The sequence below is a fragment of the Pongo pygmaeus genome, chromosome 8 (genome assembly GCF_028885625.2).
Source record: "Pongo pygmaeus isolate AG05252 chromosome 8, NHGRI_mPonPyg2-v2.0_pri, whole genome shotgun sequence".
NCBI lineage: Eukaryota > Metazoa > Chordata > Mammalia > Primates > Hominidae > Pongo > Pongo pygmaeus.
This window is the reverse complement of record NC_072381.2, coordinates 52,889,129-52,912,110: the sequence shown is the minus strand read 5'-3', so window position 1 is coordinate 52,912,110 and position 22,982 is coordinate 52,889,129. Positions and strand designations below refer to the sequence as shown.

The following is a 22,982-nucleotide window of genomic DNA, read 5'->3' as shown; positions in this document are numbered from 1 at the left end:
TTTGTTTATTCTTTCAAAAAACAGACCAGGCCTGGTGGCTCACGCCTGTGATCCCAGCACTTTGGGAGGCCAAGGTGGGTGGATCACCTGAGGTCAGGAGTTCGAGACCAGCCTGACCAATATGGCAAAACCCCGTTTCTACTAAAAATACAAAAATTAGCTGGGTGTGGTGGTGTGCGCCTGCAGTCCCAGCTACTTGGGAAGCTGAGACAGGAGAATTGCTTGAACCCAAGAGGTAGAGGTTGCAGTGAGCTGAGATTGTGTCACTGCACTCCAGCCTGGGAGACAGAGCAAGACTCCGTCTCAAAAAAAAAAAAAAAAGTTTTGTTGATCTTTTGTATGTGTTTTTCCATCTTAATTTCATTCAATTCTGCTCTGATTTTGGTTATTTGTTTTCTTCTGCTAGTTTGGGATTGATATGTTCTTTTTTTCTAGTTTCTCTAGGTGTGACATCAGGTTGTTCATTTAAGATCTTCCTAACTTCTTTGATGTAGGCATTTAGCACAATAAACTTTACTCTTAGCATGGCTTTAGCTGCATCCCAAAGATTTGCATTTGTTTTGTCTCTGTTTTCATTAATTTCAAAGATTTTTTTTGATTTCTGAATTCATTTGTTTACCCAAACGTCATTTAGGAGCAAGTTGTTTAATTTCCAAGTAATTGTGTAGTTTTGGGAGATGTTCTTGGTAGTAATTTCTATTTTTATTGTACTATGGTCTGAGAGTACTGAGAGTATGCTTGAGATGATTTCAGTGTTTTTTTTTTTTGAGACGGAGTCTCGCTCTGTCACCCAGGCTGGAGTGCAGTGGCATGATCTCGGCTCACTGCAAGCTCTGCCTCCCGGGTTCATGCCATTCTCCTGCCTCAGCCTCCCAAGTAGCTGGGATTACAGGTGCGTGCCACCACGCCCGGCTAATTTTTTGTATTTTTTAGTAGAGACGGGGTTTCACCATGTTAGCCAGGATGGTCTTGATCTCCTGACCTCGTGATCCACCCACCTCGGCCTCCCAAAGTGCTGGGATTACAGGCGTGAGCCACCCCGCCCGGCCGATTTCAGTGTTTTTAAATTTGTTCAGATTTGCTTTATGGCTGAGCATATGTCGATCTTAGAGTATATTCCATGTGCAGATAAGAAGACTGTATATCCTATGGTTTTGGAGTGGACTAGTCTGTAGATGTTTATTGAGTCCAGTTGGTCAAGTGTTGAATTTCAGTCCAGAATTTCTTTGTTAATTTTTCACTTTGATGATCTCTCTAATCCTGTCAGTTGGGTGTTGAAGGCTCCCAATATTATTTTGTGACTAAGTCTTTTCATAGGTCCAGAGGAACTTGTTTTATGAATCTGGGTGCTCCATTGTTAGCTGTGTGTATATTTAAGATAGTTAAGTCTTCTTTTTGAATTTTTCCCTTTGTCATTGTGTAATGCCCTTCCTTTTCCTTTTAGATCATTGTTGGTTTAAAGTCTGTTTTATCTGATATAAGAATAGTGACTCCTGCTTTCTTTTTGTTTTCCATTTGCATGATAGATCTTTCTGCATCCCTTTACTTTGAGCCTGTGGGTGTTCTTACATGTGAGATGGGTCTCTTGAAGACAGAAGATGGTTGGGCTTTGTTTTTTTAATCCAATTTGCCATCCTAAGCCTTTTAAATGGGGTATTTAGACCATTTGCCTTCAAGGTTTATATCAATATGTGAGATTTTGATGCTGCCATCATGTTGTTGGCTGGTTGCTTTGTAGACTTGATTGTATATTTGCTTTATGGTGTCTGTGGGTCATGTGCTTGTGTTTTTGTGGTGCCAGGTACTGTTCTTTCATTTCCACGTTTAGCACTTCCTTAAGGACTTCTTGTAAGACTGGTCTAGTGCTCATGAATTTCCTTAGCTTTGATTGTCTGAAAAGGATTTTATTTCTCTTTTGCTTATGAAGCTTTCTTTGGCAGAATATCAAATTATTGTTTGGAGTTTCTTTTATTTGATGATGCTGAAAATAGGTCCACAGTTTCTTCTCACTTGTAAGTTTCAGCTGAGAGGTCTACTTCTAGCCTGATGGGATTCCCTTTGTAAGTAACTTGACCTTTCTCTCTAGCTGCCTTTAAGACTTTTTCTTTTGCATTGACCTTGGTGAATCGGTTAACTATATGTCTTGAGGATGGTCATCTTTTATGGTATCTCACAGGACTTTGCTGAATTTCTTAAATTTGCCTATTGACTTCTCTAGTGAGATTGGGAAAAGTTTTGTGCACTATATTTTCAAATACGTTTTCCAAGTTGTTTACTCTTCTTCTCTTTCAGAAATGCCAGTGAGTCATAGGTTTGATCTCTTTACATAATCTCTTATTTCTTGGAGGTTTTGTTCATTTTCAATTTTTTTTTTTTTTTTTTTTTTTGAGACAGAGTCTTGCTCTGTCGCCCAGGCTGGAGTGCAGTGACGTGATCTCAGCTCGCTACATCCTCTACCTCTCAGGTTCAAGCAATTTTCATGCCTCAGCTTCCTGAGTAACTGGGACTACAGGCGCATGCCACCATGCCTGGCTAGTGTTTGTATTTTTAGTAGAGATGGGGTTTCACCATGTTGGCCAGGCAGGTCTCGAACTCCTAGCGCCAAGTGATCCTCCTGCCTCAGCCTCCCAAAGTACTGGGATCATAGGCATGAGCCACTACCCCCGGCCCGAAATTCTTTTTTCTTTATTTTTGTCTGACTGAATTGATTTGAAGGACCAATCTTTGAGTTCTGAGATTCTTGCCTCATCTTGGTCTATTCTGTTGTTAATGCTTCCAACTGTATTATGAAATTTTTGTAGTGAATTTTTCAATTCCAGAAGGTCAGTTTGTTTGTTTCTTAAAATGGCTTTGTCAACTTTTTGACTCTTGGATCATTTTACCGAATTCCTTGGATTAGGTTTCAGCTGTCTCCTGAATCTCATTAAGCTTCCTTACCACCCAGATTCTGAGTTCTATGTCATTTCAGCCATCTCAATTTAGTTAAGAACAATTTCTGGCGAGCTAGTACAATTATTTGGAGATAAGGAGGCACTGATGTTTTGAATTGCTAAAGTTCTTGCACTAAATCTTTCTCTTCTGAGAGGGCAGGTGTTCTTTTATCTTGTTGAATTTGTTATCATTTTGATAAGGCTTTTTGTTTTTATATTCTTTATATCCCTTGAGGGTTTGACTGTAGCGTAAGCTGTATAGTCAGTTGGCTTTATTATGGGTGCTTTCAGAGGGCCAATGCTCTGTATGGGATATTTATTAATACTGTGGCTAGATTCTGGCACTGATTTCACAGACAGTGTATACTGGAAGAGTTTTGGATGTTGTAATTTAGGCTTCAATCCAGTAGATGGTGCTTGAGAGTAATGGCCGGCAAATAGGGCTCTTTTATATTTCAGCGCATTTGCAGCAATGGGGGTGGGAAGGGGTAGCTATGATCCCCTGCCAGGTCCATTTCCAGGCCTTAGGGGAGCCCCCTCCAGTTACTGGCACCATGCCCACATCTCTTTAACCCCAAGGGGAACCCCAAGGAAGAGAGGCAGCTTGTGCTCTGTCCTCCCTTGGGGCAGCTCGAGCCAAAGTTTAGGTCACCAGGAGATCCACAGCACGCTGGAGGCCTGCTGATCCTGTGTGCTTGGGAGTCAGAGCTAATTGTGCAGTAGGTCTACAGATGGTTTGTTGATGCAGTAGGTCAAGGGTGTGAGATCTCCAGGCAGGGCGGTGTTGCCGTGGGTGTACAGCTGATGTGGCACCCATAGCCTAGAGTTTTCTGCCCAGCAGACAGCTGTGGGGACTTCCCAGTTCTTTTTGCCTTGACTGAATCTCAAGAAGCTATTTTAAAGAAGTGACAACTTATCTTAGATCACAAAGTAAAGAATAGAAACAAACAAAGAAAAAAGTAAAAAAAAAAAAAATTCTCTATGCTTTAACTCCATCCCCACCACATTTCAACTGCTTATTATCTAAATTTGTGTATTTTTATATTACCTTTCTCTTAATAGGTTGCTGTAGCTATTATGGCTTTTTATGAATTTATCTTTCAGCTTCATACGAGAGTTAGGCATGGATTGCACACCATCATTACAGTAATAGAGTATTCTGGCTTTGTCCATGTTGTTAATGTTACCAGTGGATTTTATGCCTTGAAAAGTTTTCTTTTTGAATGTGCATGTGTTTTTTTGTATTTTTGTATTTTCCTTCTGAAGAACTCATTTTAGCATTTTTTGTAAGTCAGGTCTGGTGGTGGTGAATCCTCAGATTTTGTTTATCTGAAAAATACTTTATCACTCCTTCATATTTGAAAGTACCTTTGCTGAATACAGTGTTCTTGGATAACAGGTAGTTTTTTTTTTTCCTTTCAACACTTTGAAAATTTATCCCACTTCCTCCTGGCCTCCATATGATTTCTGTTGAGAGTCAATTGTCAGATGAATTGGAGCTCTTTTACATGTTAATTGCATCTTTTCTCCTGCTACTTTTTAGGATCCTCTCTTTATTTTTTTAGAGTTTTATTATTATGTGCTTTGGTGTAGCCTTATTTGGGTTGAATCTGTTTGGTGTTCTCTGACACTCTTATACCTGAATATTTATATCTATTGCATTTTGGAAAGTTTTGTTATTATTTCTTTGAATAAGCTTCCTACCCCTTGCTCTTGTTCAACTCCCTCTTGAACACCAGTAATTTTTGGATTTGGTCTTTGAGGTAATTGTCTATATCTGGTGATGATCTGCATTCTTTTTTATTCTTTTTTCACCTATGACTGTATTTTCAAATAGCCGGTTTTCAAGCTCACTGATTCTTTCCTCTGCTTGATTCATTCTGCTATTGTGAGGCTGTAATGAATTTTTCAGTTCAGCTAATATATTTCTCAGCTCCAAGATTTCTATTTGATTTTCAAATTATTTCAATCTCTTTGTTAAGTTTGTCTAATAAATTTTTGAATTGGTTTTCTGTTACCTTGGAGATCTCTGAGTTTCCTCAAAGCTATTAATACTAGTTTGAATTTTTGATCGGGGAGCTCTCATATGGCCATCTCATGAGGGTCAGTCACTGGTTCCTTGCTTTATCCATTTGGGGAGGTCATGGTTTTGTGTTGACTGCAGTTTCTTGTGGATGTGCAAGAAATATATATCTTGTATTGATGTCTTTGAATGAAGGATTAGTTATTTATTCCAGTGTTCTCTGTCTGGCTTATTTTTGTTTTTTATTGAATATATTTGCTTATAGATTCTGTGTAATTTACCTGTTGATTTTTTTTTTTTTTTTTTTTTGTGAGGGGCTAAGTTGCTGCCTTCTTTTTGGCACTAGATGTCACCTTACGACCAAGTTTGCCTTGGCTCCAGTAAACAATAAGAGAGCTGCTCATCCCAATTAGGGAAAGTCTCAAAGGGGATATCATGGCAGTGTGGGAAAGGTGGCTAGAGATTCACGTCCAGGGGTCCTGTGCAACATATCTTCTGCAATGTAGTGCTACTAAACAACCACTCTGGTTTGGCATCTCCTTTAGCTGAGTTACAGACCAGAGTTTCCAGGGCTGGGGATGGTAGTCCCACCTCACCTGTTTGTTTCTGACTGTTCTCAGGATATTTCTTTCTTCAGGCACATGTAGTGCTTCCTGTGGGTTGAGGTAAGGACAGGTTTCCTGCCAGGTAACCCAGATGGTGGGAAACCTGGCTGTCACCTTTTCTAGTATAGAAATCATGAATCAGGTGGAGATTTTTTGCACTCTTGGTGCTGGGCAAATTGGAGGAACGGGCATTGCAGAAGTGGAAACCCAGTTCTCTTACTGCCTACTTAGAGTTTTTTCCCCATCTCTGTGGATCCAGGAACTGTCTTCTCCTCGTATTTGATTTCTGGGATATTGTTGGTGATCATTTCAGTGCTGTATATTTGGTTTTGGTTTTGGTTTTCTTTGTAAAGAAGTGAAGCCAGCTTGCTTCTACACTATTATTTTGGAACCAGAAGTCCTCCCTTGTCTTTTTAATCTAATTCTCTTTAAGATAATTATTTTATCTTTGAATTAATTATTTTTCATGTAAATTACAAATAAGTCTTAATGGTTCCTTTGCTTTGTTAACCAATACATCTTTGGAAATAACACAAGTGTAGTTTTAGAGCTTCACAATCAATAATGACTACAAAACTCAATATATGAGGAATCATAACTCCAAGTGAAAATTATGTAACTCTTGGTTTTCATTTCGTTGCAGTCACTTCCATCTTCATTATTTGATTAACCACTACAGCCACATTTGGAAAGCTGTGTCTTTTCTTAACTAAACAGTCCAGTGATGTTTGTTTTATAGTCAGTAAACTGATTAAAAATTAGTAATTCAAATGTGTTTCCATAATTTGCCTAATCTTAAATTATAGTTTTAAAAAATACTTTTAAAGAAGTTACAGTTTTTAATTCTGATGAGATTGTATTTTATTAGTTTTTCCTTTTATGGATCATGTTTTAATATCAAGTCTAACAGCTCATCACTTAGCTGAGGGCCTGAATAATTTTTCTGTGTTCTTTTATGAAAATTCTGTAAGTTCATATTTGACATTTAAGTCCATAGTCCATTTTGAGTTAATAAATTATGAAATTTAGGTGAAGAATCATTTTTTGGCCTATTGATGGCCAGTTGTTTCGATATCATTTATTGAAAATTCTATTATTCCTCCATTGAATTATTGTTGTACCTTTGTCAAAAATTATTGGGCATATTTGTATGGGCCTATTTCTGGTTCTGTATTGTGTTCTATTTATCAGTGTGTCTGTCCTTCTGCCAGTACCACCCTTTGGATTATTGTAGTGATATAGTAAGCTTTAACATCAGATAGAATGATTCCTCCCACGTTATTCTCCTTTTTCAAAATTGTTTGAGCTATCCTAGGGTCTGTGCTTTCCCTAATAAATTTTAGAATTAGTTTGGCTACATCTACACAAAACTTGCTGGGATTTGGATGGAAATTGCTTTAAATCTGTAGTTTAGTTGGAGAGAGCTGACGTCTTTACTGTATTGAATCTTCCAATCCATGAACATGGTAAATATCTCTATTTATTTAGGTCGTCTTTGAATTCTTTCATCAGCATTTTGTCATTTTCAGTGTATAGATCTTGTATATGTTTTGTTAAATTTACCCTATTCATTTTCTTTGGAGCAATTGTAAATGGTATTGTGTTTGTACTTTCAGTTTCCACATACTCATTGCAAGTATGTAGAAATTTAATTGATTTTCATTTGTTGATCTTGTACCCTGTGATCTTGTTAAACTTACTTATTAGCTCTTAGAGGTTTTGTAGGTTTTTTTTTTTTAGATTCTTTGGTGTGGTCTACATAGACAGTCATGCGATGTGCATATAGATTTGTCTCTTCCTTTTTGATCTGTATACATCCTACTTATTTTCTGGTCTTATTGCTGTACTAAAATGTCAAGCGCTATGTTGAATACGAGTGGTGAGAGCAGGCATTGTTGCCATCACTGATCTCAGAGGGAAAACAAACTAAAATTTTATGTTTTGTGAAAGACCCAATGAAGAGGGTAAAAAAAAAAAAAAACAAGCTAGAGAGTAACTGTATGCAGGGCACATATCCAACAAAGGCCTTGGATCTAGAATTTATAAGGAACCCTCAAAAATCAATAGTTAAAAAAAAAGAAAAACAGAAATGGGTAAAAGACATGAACAGACAGTTCACCAAAGAGAATATACAGATGACAAGCACGTGAAAAGACACTCAGCTTCATTAGCCCTTGGGGAAATGCTAATTAAAACCAGGATGGAGTAGCATTACACACCTATCAGAAAGGCTTATGTAAAAATAGTGACAGCACCCCATGCTGATGAAGATTTGGAAATGCTGGTGAGGATTTGGAGAATTACGTGAAGATTTGGAGAAACTGTATTGCTCATACATTACCCATATGTATGAGACATTGGGAATGTAGACTGGTACCAGCCACTGCGGAAAACAATTGAGCAGTTTCTTGGGGGGGGAAAAAATTAACTAAACTAAAGTTGACATATAACCCAGCAATAGCACTCTTGGGGCATTTATCCCAGATTAATCAAAATTTATGTTCATACAGAAACCTGTATGTAAATGTTCATAGCAGATTATATTCAAATAGCCAAAAACCAGAACAACCCAGATGTCCTTCAACAAATTGATGGTTAAATAAAGTGGCACATATCCACATCATGGAATATTATTTAGCAATAAAAGGAAGCAAACTATTGTTACACCAACAACTTGGATGGATCTCCAAGTTATTCTGGGTGGGAAAAAAGTCAATCACAAAAGGTTAGCTATTGTGCAATTTTATTTGTATAGTGAATTTTGCTATTTCTTCTTGAAATAGCAAAATCATAGAGAAGGAGAACAAATTACTATTTGCCAAGGGTTAGAGATTGGGGTGGGCGAGTGTGACTCTATAGGGATAGCAGGAGGAAGTCTTGTGGTGGAAGAGCTCTGCATCTGGATTGTGGTTATAGTTACATGAATCTTCACATATGATACAATTGCATGGAGCTGTGTGCGTGCACACATGCACACATACACACTCTCACACACTCACTAACAGTTGCATGTAAAACTGGTGAAATCTGAATTAAGCTTTGTGGATTGTCCCAATGTCAGTTTCCTGGTTTTGATACTATATCTGGTTAAACAAGATGACACCATCTGGGAAACTGGGTGAAAGATACACAGGGCCACCCTGTACAACTTCCTGTATATCTGTATTATAAAATAAAATGTTTTTTGATGGCAGACATGGTGGCTGACACCTATAATCCCAGCACCTTAGCAGGCCAAGGCTGAGGATCACTTTAGGCCAGGAGTTTGAAACCAGCCTGGGCAACATAGTTAGACCCCATCTCTACAAAAATAAAAATAAAAAAGTTAGCTGGGCATGGTGGCATGCACCTATAGTTCTTGCTACTCAGGAGGTTGAGGAGGGAGGATTGTAGTTTGAGATTGCAGTGAAATATGACAACACCACTGTACTCCAGCAGCTGAGACAGCAGAGCAAGACCCTGTCTCTAAAAAACAAAAAGTTTTTTCAAAGGGTTAATTAAAAATTTTAATTATAAAAATGATAAGCTATGAAAATAAAGGAATGCTTATTGTTTTCTATTTTTATATGCTTTGGGGTTACAGGTGACAAAATTTGCATGTGTCCACAATGTCTTGCTGAAACAACTCATACTCAGCTTGTCCCACATGTGACTCTCCAGGCAAGTTCAGCAACACCTGAGCTGGTCTATATCCTGTTCAGCTGAGCACACTTCTCAGTGCTGTGCCAGTGTCAAATTGCCATAAGAGTTTCTGAGCACTTACTCCCAGTTTCTTGACTCATTGTGGACCAGCAACAGACTTTGTAGGCCTGCACCAACTCAATGACCACACCCAGATGTACTGGTGTCCACACACAGTCTGGAATCTAGTGTTGGGTCGACCTTTGCTCCCGGTTTCTGTGTGAGTTGACAGGGATCTTCATATAAGAAACAGATATGCTATTGTTGGGGCCAGAGAAAGTCTTCTGTGCCTTTCCAGAATTACAGTGCTGCTTTAAGTTCTGCCTTTGGATAACAAGCAGGGACACACAAGGGCAAATTTATTACTTATTTTGGAGAGCATCTCTTATTATGAATGATTGCTTACTGCTTCCTCCTGAAAACCTATTAAAATAGTCTTCCTTATCCATTGGGCTAAGTTAAAAATAGTACATTTTCTTGTGAGTGAAAATGAGATCTTTCTGATTAAATCTTGACACCTCTTTTACCCTTTTTGGCAATCTGTGAATTTGTGTTTTTCCCCCTATGTGGATCATACAAAATTACTGTCATCTCATTACAGTTCAACATCATGGATATAGTGGCCCAAATGAGAGAACAACGTTCTGGCATGGTGCAAACGAAGGTAAGCTTTCACCACGTACATAATAATAAGAATAATGAATATAAAGATTAACATTGCATAACACTTTACCACTTATAAAGCTCTTTTATTGACATAATCTCATTGAATTCCTACTGTTTGAGGTAGACATTAGTTTTGCTCTGGTGCTCTGGTATTCCTGACCAAGTACTTCAAATTCAGAGCAATAAAACCTGCTCCATGGGGTCACTCAGATAGAAGGGGAGGAGCCAAGCCTCAAGTTGAGGTCTTCTCGTGTCCAAACACATGCCTTGTCCATAATGCCATGCTATTTAAGTGACATCTAAAGTTATTTTTAAAACATTTCTGGATAGCAGTTTGAGATACTTACTTGCCACTAAACTGTCAAGGTTATCGGGATGTCATAAAAAGACATCATTTATGTCACAGATTTGTTAGTAGTCATTGGGAGAGTAGATTAATAGAATATGGATAATGATTTAAAAAGAACAGTTATGCTAAGCCTTAAGGTAACTAGTTCTAGGCCAAGAGCTATATTTTGATCATTTATCTTCCTCATAGTTTTAAAAATGTATTCGCATAAAATTCTTAAGTGTTTATAGTTAAATGTTTGCTCTTTTTAGGAACTTTCCAGTGTGGCTGAAAATTACAAATGTGTTTTCTGAAAGTGGATTCTGATATTCAATTACTTAACATTCTGTTGTTTTTTATATATATGTATATAGGAGCAGTATCACTTTTGTTACGATATCGTGCTTGAAGTTCTTCGGAAACTTCTGACTTTGGATTAAGAAAGACTTCTGTTGCCTCTCACTTGAAATTACCAAGTGGCTTTGTGCCTCCTCATAAAGAACATGTTTGCACTGTGCTGAAGGGCTTTGCTATGCGGACAATCTACTTTCTTGGTTTATCAGTTTATTTTCTTTCTAAAAGCTCCCTGAAGGGCAACATCATTTGTCTTGGGGTGAACAGTGTTTACTCATTGATCTTGCTAGACAATATCAAAATAACTTCCCAAATTTTCCAGTGAAACAGATGTTACATAAAACGATTGCAGCTTGGCTATTTGGTTGAAGGGATTACAGAGCCCAATAAAGGATTTAAAATATATTCATTAAGATTTTATTTGGAAAGGTGGCTGGAGAGAGCTGAGGATTTCCAGGACTTTATAAGTTCTTATTCTGGGAGAACATAAGGCCAATAATCATGACCTCTTCCAGGCATTTTTAAGACAGATGTCTATTCATGTTCTTTAGCTAGAGCCTGTACTTCTAGCTGGCATTTGAATAACCCAGTTTAAAAAGAGTCCAGTTAGGGTGGACTAACTTTGGACACTAATTGGCTTCCATTTCCTACATTTTCACGCTGCTGCCTTCCTACAGCAGCTAGACCAAGACCTGTTGGTCTGGGAAGCATGTCATGGATAGGGAGAGCTCCTCTCGGTGAACAGTCCAAAACTAAAATAGATGTTTATATAGAAAGTCCAAGAGGAGATTTTTGCCAGGCCTGAGTTCTTTCCTATCCCACCCTAACACTTAACATATTACTTAGTCTGCTTTGTTAAAAGCAAGTATTACATTTAACTTGCCTCTTACTCTTTGCCCTTTAGCTAACTAATAAAGTTTGATATAGGCATTATTATATAATTCTGAGTCATTCATGGTATCTCTCATGTTTGATGTATTTTTCAAACTAAGATCTATGATAGTTTTTTTTCCAGAGTTCCATTAAATCATTTATTTCCTTTACTTTCTCACCTCTGTTGAAACATTTAGACACTGGATTTGGGAACCAGATTTTGGAAAACCAGATTCATAGTCATGAAAATGGAAACTTACATATTCTGTTTTTGAAAAGATGTGGCCATTATTACAGTAATTTTATTATAGGACTTTTCCTCGTACAATTAATAGTGATATTTTGGACAAGGAGTTCTGGTGACCAGCTATACCTAATTGTAAGCTATAAAACAATAGATATGAGTGTTTGTACAGTTTAACTCAGTGGCGATCAGAATATTCTATGTATGGAGAAAATGTTTAATATCAATCTATAAATCTTGAATTTCTAAGAGGCTTATTTTGTTCTTTTGGCTGAATGAGTATATTTGAATTGGTTGAATAATTAATAATTCTCATTGTAAAAATAATTATATGCCAAAAATATATTTGATGTTAAATCAAATAGATGATTCTGTTTACATTTTTCATATGAATAATAATCTGTGTTAATTTCATTTTGATAATTGGCCTTTAATATTTGTATCTCTAATTTTATTTTCTCTCTGTTACTGTAAAACAATAGCTATAATGTATAACAATTTTCTTCAGAAGAATTCTATGCTATTATTAAAATAAAATATTTACTATGTATTGCCTGAAGTGTTTTTATTTATCTGGGCCTTGAAATCGTCTTGTAAAGAAAAATTCCACAATGCTTGATGTTAAACATGTCTCTTCTTTAATGTGTGCCTCATATTTTTACAGCTGGACTAATTTTTAGTTTTCCAGGGAAATTAAAGGAGTGAATATGGAAATACTAATTGCATTTGTTTTCACTTCATTCTTGGAAGGTGAATGCCAAAGTGAAAACTTTTGACTGATTGAAATAATTTTGTATCAATAATGAATCAATTTCTGCCTGCAATATGAATATGAAATTCTCATTGACACCTTTGTGAGTATATGAATGCTAATTTAAAGGAAGTTTTAAAATATTTAAATATAAGCATATATACATTTATTAACTTTCAATTTTAAATACATATTTTTAAAGTTGTATGTTCTTGAGGCTTACATGTTAGACCAAAGCTTTTCAGAAATAAACATCTTAGATTTTTTTCTTCCATATTAGAGTTAGTAATTTATCTTCCTTTGGACCTTTTACCCCCAATATCCTTAGAACATTATTGAATTTTCAGCTAAATTTACCTTTAGCACTCAAAAGTTATTTTAGTGATTTATTTTTGTTGAAAAACCTCAGAGGAAAACACCTTTAAAAAGTCTAAAGCAAAATACTTTTATTTCCTACTTAATTTTTTTCTAATTCCTGGGAAGAATTCGTTTTCTTCTATGTTGTCTTGAGGTTCATGTAATTGAACAAGAAGATTCAGAAGGTCTCTATTAAGTAAAAACAAGTCATTGGTATTCAATGGGGGTGATGGATTGCTCACTGGAACACTCATTTGTCTATAGCCTCAATCAAAAACTGGTAATTACTTCATAATTAAACAATTTGAATTAGAAGGGATCTTAAAAGATTGAATACAAGCATCGTATCTGAAACTTGAACGTGATAAAGAACATTTTTTAGAAACCAACAGCAACATCAAATTTGTAGGTGAAAAAATAGAGCCCCCCCATTAACAAAACAATACCTCCTGTTAGCACAGTAGCTGAGTATTGCTCCAGAGTTATCTAGCCAATGCAGTAAGACTACAAAAGTGGAATAATTGCTGTAAATATTGGAAAGCTAGAACAAAATTATCTTTTGTTTATATGTTGTTCACATAGAAATAATAGACTCAACTCAAAAATAGTATTAGCAAACTTAATATGAAGTTAAGATACAAGATAACTATGTAAAAATTAATCTTTCTCTATGTCTGTTAGTCTGTCTCTTTATCTACAACCAGCAAACTATGGCCCACAGGCCATATCTGACTTCTTGCCTTTTTTTGTAAAAGTTTTATGCCCATTTGTTTACATATTGTCTACTACGGCTGCTTTTGTATTATGGCGATGCCTGAGTAAATAGTATCAGCAGAGATCACATGTCTTATAAAGCCTACAATTTTTACCACCTGGCCCTTTAAAGAAAATTTTTGCCAACTCCTGTTCTGTATCTTCAACAGGAAAAATATCTCTGAGCAACAGGCATATATAAAATGTATATTTTATAAAATATGTGAAATACTTAAGATTAAACTTAACAAGAACGTGCCCAGATGATGCTTACATTCTAAATGAACAGTAAATGTCTGAAAAGAGCTAAGATATTTTTGAGAAAGAAAAATTAACTGGAGGAAAGGGAAAAGGTTTGCCTTAGCGATAGTCAAAGTATTATCTAAAGTCACAGTAATTAAAACAATCTGATTCTGGCACATGGATATATAGATAGATAAATGGAACAAAATAGAGTTGAGCATTACAGACTCATTTATATTTGTGAATTTACTATATGCTAAGGATAGCATTTCAAATACAGAGCTTCAAATACATGAAACAAAAATGGATAGATAAGATCAAACTGGAAAAATATGCAAATCCATAATTAGAGTTTGAGGTTTCAGCATTTGTCTCTAAGTAATTGATAGAACAAGTAAACAGAAAATAAGACATAAAAGATTTGAATAACCTACCAACCTGCTTGACCTAACTGATACTTATAGAACACTAAACTACAGCAGAATACACATTCTTTTCAAGCGGACATAGCACCAAAAGAGACTATATTTTGGGTCATTAATCTCACTATATTTCAGAAGAATGTAACTATATAAAGTATGCTTATGGAATTAACTAGAAATCAATAATGTAAAGATATGTTTAAAATTCCAAAATATTTGGAAATTAAACGGCATACTTCTAAATAACTTATGAGTCAGAGAAAAAATTAGAAGTTACAAAATATTTGGAACTGAACGAAAATAAAAACGCAAAAAAACTTTTGAGATTCATTGACAAAACTTGGGGAGAAAGTCATGCACTTGTTTGGTTCATGCTGAATTCATTATACCTATGCAAGTGTCTCTACAAGTTTCGTGTTAAAAAAGATTCCTGAGATGAAAACTCAGATCTGGAAGAATGCTTGCCTTGAAAGTGATGTTTGAGAGCATGGGAATGGATGAGCTCCACAAAGAAAGTGAGATGAAGGCCAAGGGCAGAGAACTGGGGAACTTCAACATTCACTTCGACCCTGATTGCCCTCCAGGGCCTGGCCTAAGAACTATCTCTTCCATGAAGCCTTCTAACACTCATCTCTCCCTCTGCTGATTCCTTCAGCAATGCTTCTCAAACTCCGGTGAAGGACCAGTTTTATTTACCAACTGATAGACCTGAACACAGCCTAAAGATCCAACAGATATTTACTAGGAGGTGTGGTGGGGCTAAGCTGAGGGTGGCATCTGAAACTGGATGGGCATTGCTCACTTTCAAAGTGGAAAAGTGCAAGGAACACATGGTAGGGCCTGAAGGGGTTAGAGCAGTGTAGCTCTTATCTGCTCTAAAAGGTGACCAGCCAAGGCTCCTTTCCAGAACAGAGTCACACTGAGGAGAAACCTTAGAATCAAAACTGAGGAGAGAATGGAGAGAATGGGCTGAAGAAAAGAGAAGGTCCTATAAAAGTGATTGAGGAGAATAGAGCCAGAAATCCTCAGAAAGCAAGCTCAGTGAACTTATAAGAGCTGTCTGTCCAAGTCAAGTTTAGTTTAGGAAAACCAAATTCACATGGAAACAAGCACTAGAAAATATGATCAAAGCCCGTACAAGTTACCATAAGAAAAAGACTGAGGAGCTGAAGAGCATCCCTTACAAACAATGAAGGTACACCGGAAAGATACACTCAAAACACAGTTCTCAATGGCAAGCAGCTCGGGAAGTCACAGAAAATGATATCCTACTATTTCAAAATGAGCTTAAAGACAATAGGAAAATTGCATAAAACGGGATGGAACAACAAAAATCAGAACTAGAAAAATTTAAAGCAGTATGAAAATCAAGAAAGAGTTAGAAACAAAAATTAGAAATAAAATCTATAAACTAGAAGGAACACAAAAAATTGATAACTGATGCTTTACAATAAATAGAAAGCTTAAGAGGAATAATTTCAAAACAAAATGGAGAAAGAAAACAGGATTTAAGAGCATAAGAAGAATCAATGATAGGTAAAGAAGACTAGTGATAGATAATAGAAAGTTTAAAGAAGAAAAACCAAAGCAAGGGTTCAGAACAAATTCACTAATTCAAGAAATATTTAGAATAATAATTAAAGAAAATATTCCTGAAATAATTGTTTTTAAAATTATATGTTGAAATATAATAGTACATACCTGAAACCATCAAATGAGTATGACCAATACCAAGGTTTAATAAATTTTTAAGTAAAATTGCTGCAGTTTGAATAAAGAAAATGGAGGGGGTGATTTATGCAAAAGAATATGAGGAAAAGAAAATTAGATGATTATCAGATTTTTAAGAGTAATGCTTTAATACAAAAGAAGATGGAATAATATAGTTAAGATGTCCAAGGAAAGATTTTTATGAGCCAAATATGTTATGTCTAGAAAAACTGCCCTTGATGCACAGGGTGAAAATTGAAATCAACATGCAAGAGCTCAGAAAATATTGTTCCCAAGAGCCATTCCTCAACAGATGCAGAAAAAAATTCTAATCAAATTTGATATCCATTCTATATTTTAAAAATAAAAAATTTTAGTAAGCTTGGAATAGAAGGGAATTACCTTAATCTGCTAGGGCATAGCTACAGCAAACTTACAACAGAAGCACATTTTATGGTAAAACACTGTTTCTCTCCTACAAGTCAAGTACTGTCTTGGACTGGTCTGAAGAACGGATTGGAATGCAACTGGGGAAACTGAGTCCACCACACAGCCAGGCTTGGAGATAATAACCCCTGGGAAACAACTAAACGTCCCTTTATGCAAAAGAACCTATCTTCCTCACTGGTAACACTGCCAGAATTCTTTTTCAGATATCGGGGGGAGTGGATTTGGTTAATTATACTCCATAGAGCACTTTTAAAATTCTGTCAAGACTTTCTCCTCAGGATCACCACTGAGATGTTAGCGATCAGAACCATCTCTCTTACAAATCAGATGTATAGAAGGCACTTCACAGTCCAAACTGAAATATGCGTGTTCACAGTATTTCATTCTCCAAGCACATACATCTCCAGCAGAGCACAAGACTCTACGGTTGCTGAAGGGCTTATTTACCAGTAATTCTGGCTGCATGAAGTAGAAAATGAGGTAAACATTAAAGCGAATAGCAACAAAGGACTGAATCAAAGAGGCTGGCTTTCCAAGAGCCTGAGCTTTACTGTATGGCCTTACAAAACTAAATGGTGCCTGGGTCCTTTCGGTACTTCCCGAGCTGCTTGCCGTTGAGAACTGGGGCATGCTGGGGCCTCACCAGGATGTCTGGGCTGGCATACCTGTGGGGTCAACTTATTTCTATGAGAGTTCTTATGGCCTCTAGGGAAGACAATGACTGGGCCTCTGGCACTGACTGCCACCCCCAGAGCTAGGTGGCATACCACTTGCTATGACATTAGAGCGCAATGGCCATTCGTGACTTCTCAGGTCACATACTGTGTGGGAGAATCATCCAGGCATGAAGAGACTGCCAACGCTCTGGACAGAGCCAAAGACCATGAATAAGGGGTTTGTAATTATGTTAGGGAGGCCAAGTGTTGAGAAGGGTTGCTCGTATTTTTGTCTGGATTTAGACCTTCAGGGAAAGTATGTTAAGTTGAGGCTGGGTAAATGGCATGACAAAGCCAAAACATTATGGGTATGGTAAGAACAGATAGCCTGGGGATATCCTGTTGTTGGCGGGGGGGCTCCTCAGGGGTTTCAATGAAAAGAAAAGAACCCTCAGCTCTTTGCTGTAATGATGAGAGCACAGGAACCTGTTGCTTTGAGGCTGGGACAGGAGCCACACCTGCAGCCGGGAGGGTGTTCTGCCAGGGGAATCAGAGTTTGAGGAGTCCAGAGCCCCAGAGCAGCTGCCTCAAGGGGGTGAGGAGGAACTTCAGAGTGTCGCACAACACTTGGAGATGGGCTGGGGGCTCCTAAATCAGTGCTGGGGGAGGCACCTCTGGGTTTGGAGGCTGTGGTTTTGCTCTAGCCTGGCTCTATTGTGACTATTGGTTCAGGAAAGTCACAGAAGTAGCCCTTCTCATTCTCATGTGCACTCTGGTTGCCCACACCCACATACATGGACATTCGTGCAGGTGTGTGTCTCCTGGCACTATGCCACTTGCCCTGTGACACATTTGTCCTTTTGACACACCTGTATAATAAGTAGGACAGGCAGGAACATGGTCATATTCCAATTGTCGACAAAAACAAACACTACAAAATATTTGAAGAGATTTAAGCGTATTAGCACCTGAAGAACCTGGAGAAGAACTTACATGGAAAAAATGACATCACTTCAGCTTCTGGTTATGAAATTAGGAATATAAGGGTAAGGAGGAGTGAATTAAATATCCAAAGAGCATAATGTAGTGACAAATTTGTTTTGTCTTTTTAGCTAGTATACAGACATTTCATTATGCATAACTTGGCTGATGACAGTTCATCCTCCAAAAGGTTTTCCAAGATGGGCTCACAAGTTCTATTGTCCTTGATTTCTGGCATTCTTTCAATTAATTGAAGTTCTTTATATGTACGTGACATTTTGGCTCTGTATAAAATTCATGTATCATTTTTTTCTCACTTGGAGGGCTTGTAGACATTGTTTCACTTACTTTTTCTTAACATTCAGTGTTGTTATGGAGGAATCTATTGTGTTGGAAACATAATTCTCATACACAGAGGGAGTGAGCACATTTTATTGTTTCATTTAACTGTTTAATGACTAGCCAGCTGGAAGGCAAAAGAGCTGGATTGGAGGGCATTAAGAAACAAGAATTGTTTTCCCCAAGCACTGTTGTCGACTCATTTATCTTTTATTTTTGAAAGTTTTAAATTGTATTACGTAAAAGTGAAGAAAATAGGCATATATTCCACTAGAGTTTGTCATTAATATAAAGTCTTTCATTGACATGCTAAGTCATTTCTTTCTTTTTTAAAAAATTTCAACTTTTATTTTAGATTCAGGGGATACATGTGCAAATTTGTTACAAGGGTATACTACGTGATGCTGAGGTTTGGCATATGACTGATCCCACCACCCAGGTAATCAGCATAGTACTCAATAGGTAATTTTTGAACTCTTGCCTCCCTCCCTCTCTCCCCACTGTAGGAGTTCCAAGTGTTTATTGTTTCCATGTTTATGTCCATGAGTACCCAATATTTAGCTCCCACTTATAAGTGAGAACATGCAGTATTTGTTATTTTTTTGTTCCTGCGTTAATTCATTTAGGATAATGGCATCCAGCTGCATCCATGTTGCTGCAAAGGACATGATTTCATTCTTTTTATATGGCTGTGTAGTATTCCCTGGTGTATATGTACCACATTTTCTTTATCCAATCCACCACTGATGGGAACCCGGGTTGATTCCATGTCTTCACTATTGTAAATTGTGCTGAGATGAACATACAAGTGCATGTGTCTTTTTGGTAGAATAATTTATTTTTCTTTGACTATATACCCATTAATGGGATTGCTGGGTTAAATGGTAGCTCTGTTTTAAGTTCTTTGAGAAATATCCAAATTGCTTTCTACAGTGGCTGAACTAATTACACTCCCACCAATAATGTATGAGCATGCCCTTTTCTCCACAGCCTCATCAGCATCTGTTATTTTTTGACTTTTTAATAATAGCCATTCTGATTGGTGTGAGATGGTATCTCATTGTGTTTGCATTTCTCTAATGATTAGTGATGTGGAGTATTTTCTCATATGTTTGTTGGTAGCATGTATGTCTTGTTTTGGGAAGTGTCTGTTCATGCCCATACCCATTAACTTCTCTTCAACATAGTCCTGGAAGTCCTAGCCAGAGCAATCAGGCAAGAAAAAGAAATAAGAGATAATATGATTCTAAACCAAAAAAAAAACCCTAAAGACCCCACCAGAAGGCTCCTAGAAGTGGTAAACAATTTCTGTAAAGTTTCATCAGACAAAATCAGTGTACAAAAATCAGTAGCATTTCTATACACCAATAATGTTCAATGTGAGAATCAAATCAAGAATACAATCCTATTGACAACAGCCACAAAAATATCTAGGAATACATCTAACCAAGGAGGTGAAAGATCTCTACAAGGAGAATTAATTACACGCTGAAAGAAATCACAGATGATGCAAACAAATGGAAGAACATTCCATGCTCATGATTGGAAGAATCAATATCATTAAAATGGTCAACTCACTTTTAAACTTTTCTTGTTACCCTTCTTTGAGGGCCTCTCTCCTTTAGCTCTTCCTGTGTGGAAGCCGTAGTTTTCATCTACTGCGTATTCTTGAGCTGCCTGTTGCTTTCTTTTCTACTATCTTCGAATGGCTTCCTTGATTGTTCTTTTCCTCTTTGGAAGCCGCTTTTCCTCCTCTCTGCCAGCTGATGTTGACAGCTGGTGTTGAATCAGGGCAGGGGGCAACTCGGATTTTGCTCTGTTGTCTTTAAATCCATCCTCACCAACACTGTCCTGTAGGGGCAGGGGATGTCTCTGCTCCTCAGTTTCCAGCAGTACATAGTTTCTAAGGAGTGAATGAATGCAAATACCTGACTTTCACTGTGTGATCTCCTAGCATTTGGGTGAAGTAGGCCACCATAATGTCCTTTCGCTTTTAGAGAAACTGAGTGCCACCACAGGACCAAGAATAAGTAGCACAAGTATTGTCACAGAGAACCCTCAGGGGCTTTCCTTTTTCATGGAATGAGAAGAGACACATTTGAGTTTTCATTCTGCAGTGCCAACTAGGATGATTACATAGATCACATTTGACAGATAGAACAGCACCTCTGGCCCATTCTCTCCCAGGCCATTTTTTGAGAGAGGCAAGCTAGTCATGATGAGTGCATAGTGGTGATGGGGGTCACATTTTAACTCATGCTGCTGTCCAAGGTGTTTGGGGAATCTGTCAAACTAATCCTCCTGAATTTTGGAATTCCTGTTTTGTTTAGAAGCTTCTGCTAATAACAGATAGACCCAAGACTTACTGGTTTAAAATGAAATAAGTCATAGTATATGTCAGCTGTGTCTAGGATTCAGCCCTCTATGTGTATAGTTGCTCAAAGATTTTAAAGCCCCCTGCCCTGACTGTCTCAGGGAGCTGAAGAAGCTGCCAATGATGATCAAAGGTGACATGAGACTCAGGCCCTGCTGACCCTGGTAGCAGGCCAGCAACAGTTCATTCACCAACACAATCTCAACCAAGGAAACAAAGGGACAAAGGGAGGACAAAAAGAAATAGACAGTCTTTGAATCAAAATAGTGACTCAGCTGTGCAAGGCTCCCTTCACAATACCGTGGTTGGGCTAAGACACTTCCTCTTTGGCCTGACTTGATTTTATGTTGGCCTTGCACCACCCTGCACACAGGGTCCTCTGTGGGGTGCAGTTCATGTGTATGTTCTGCCCATGATGGGAAGTGGGATTGTGGGCATTTCTTTAAGTAGAAGTGGCTGTCTGTCCTTTCCCAGATACCAATAAGAATCTGAAACCCATTCGGTATAATGTCTTTCCTAGGCCAGAATCATTCTGCTCCATCTGGAACACATGCTATTCCTGTGTTCCAGGCTGTGAGAACAAGCCTCAACCCTGCAGGGCTGCTGGGAAAGAAAGGTGTGGTTACCCAGATGGGTCCTGGTTGCTGAGATCAACTTTCATTTGTTTCTTTCTCTCGAGAAAGACACTGGGGAGACCAGCATCAGGCTGGGCTTAGAACAGCTGCGTCTCCTCTCAGAACTGTTATTCTCCAATAATTCATGTAGAACTTCCTCTTACCAGCACCCTCGCAAAAATAATTCAAACCCCCTTGAAAAAAAAAAAAAAAAAAAAAAAAAAGAAAGAAAACAGACCCGCTGTTTTACAAGCTGATTGTTGGGTTGAAACTTTCAATACCTACCTCTGAAATTAACCTTGGTTCAAACGTATTTCAATCTTTGCCATATTCATTTTGTATTATCAGTACCTAAGGTATTTTCTAGTCCCCAGAAACTTTATTAAATGAGTGAATAAATAAATATTATGCAAGGTGGTAGCAGAGTGAGCTCATCCTGACTCTGAATATTAGCTGCATGCCTGTTCCATGCACAACTTGGGCTTGGAGACAGCTCCAGCATGCTGGAAACCGGGAACCCACAAAGGAGGCAGCTCCACCCGGAGGGCCTCAACGGCCCTGGCCCTGCAGCGCCCCGGACAGGCGCCCCTCTCACAGAGCCTAGCATGCGGCTCGTGCCCAGAGATTATAAATCAAATCCCTGGAATGCCTTCAGATGGGATCATACCACAGCTGGAGGAATTTTCTTTTTTCCCCCCAAACTTAGCACATCATAAAACATAGCCATTTGGGGAATGAGAACAGCCAGGAGGTGTTTTCGCCTTGGAAGCTCTGTTCTGGGAAGGCTGGGAGGGTGCGGTCAGGACTGTGATACAGCCACACAGCCCAGGCAGCTTGGCCAGCAAGCACCCGGAGGGCCTTGTTCCACATTCTAGACTCCCCCTGGACCGATGGGCTGGCTGCTGTGGCCCAGGGCTAGCCCGAACTAGCAGAAAAAGGCCGTGGCTCCCTCTAGAGGGACACCTCGGATTTGTGACATGCAGGCTTACTGTAAGCGAGTGTAGGTTTGTCTCGGATTCCACTAATCCCCACATCCGTTTCTGAGTCCGTCAGAACCTGTACCTGGCCCAGGTAGGTATAATGCACTTCCGGTCCATGATGCCACAGGTGTCCAATACCTGCTTCCTGGCCTCAGTGAGCAGAATCCCTACCAGGTCCCTGTCCTGGGTCAGGGCAGGCAGTAGATGGTCTCCATCAATTCCTCCCCTCCCTATGCAGGAACAGTGCTCTACTTTCAAGAAGTGGAGTCTTTTCCTGCCCCTTGAATTGGGGGCAAACCTTTGACACTCCCTGACCAATAAAATATAGACAAAGTGATGATTTTTAAGCCAGTCCTGATTCTGGCCCTTAAGCAGAACAGCAGCTTCTGCTACCCTGGGGAAGCCACCATCACGCTATAAAGAAGCAAGGGCTAGACTAACGCCAAGAGGCCAGGTGAAGAGAAGCCAGACGGATGAGCACCCAGGTGTGAAACAGTGATGATATCTGCCCAAGCAGGTTGCTGGCAAGATTGTGTGAGGCCACATGGACAGAGTGCTTAGCATGAACCAGGCAGGCACTAGCAGTTGAGCCAGCGTTCACTTCCTTCCCCACAGTTCTCTTGCCCTTCTGACTCTAGAGAAGCCATC

The 22,982-nt window shown here is 38.4% G+C and overlaps 1 protein-coding gene across 1 annotated transcript in view; it reads left to right on the top strand.

Moving 5' to 3' along the window:
• PTPN20 (protein tyrosine phosphatase non-receptor type 20) overlaps positions 1-22,982 on the top strand; it is a 105,686-nt gene that overhangs the window by 78,271 nt on the left and 4,433 nt on the right. The window contains exons 14-15 of the mRNA XM_054435556.1: positions 9,841-9,903; positions 10,608-12,558. Of these exons, the coding sequence (XP_054291531.1) occupies positions 9,841-9,903; positions 10,608-10,673 (129 nt within the window). The 3' untranslated portion in view covers positions 10,674-12,558. The remainder of the gene's footprint in view (positions 1-9,840; positions 9,904-10,607; positions 12,559-22,982) is intronic.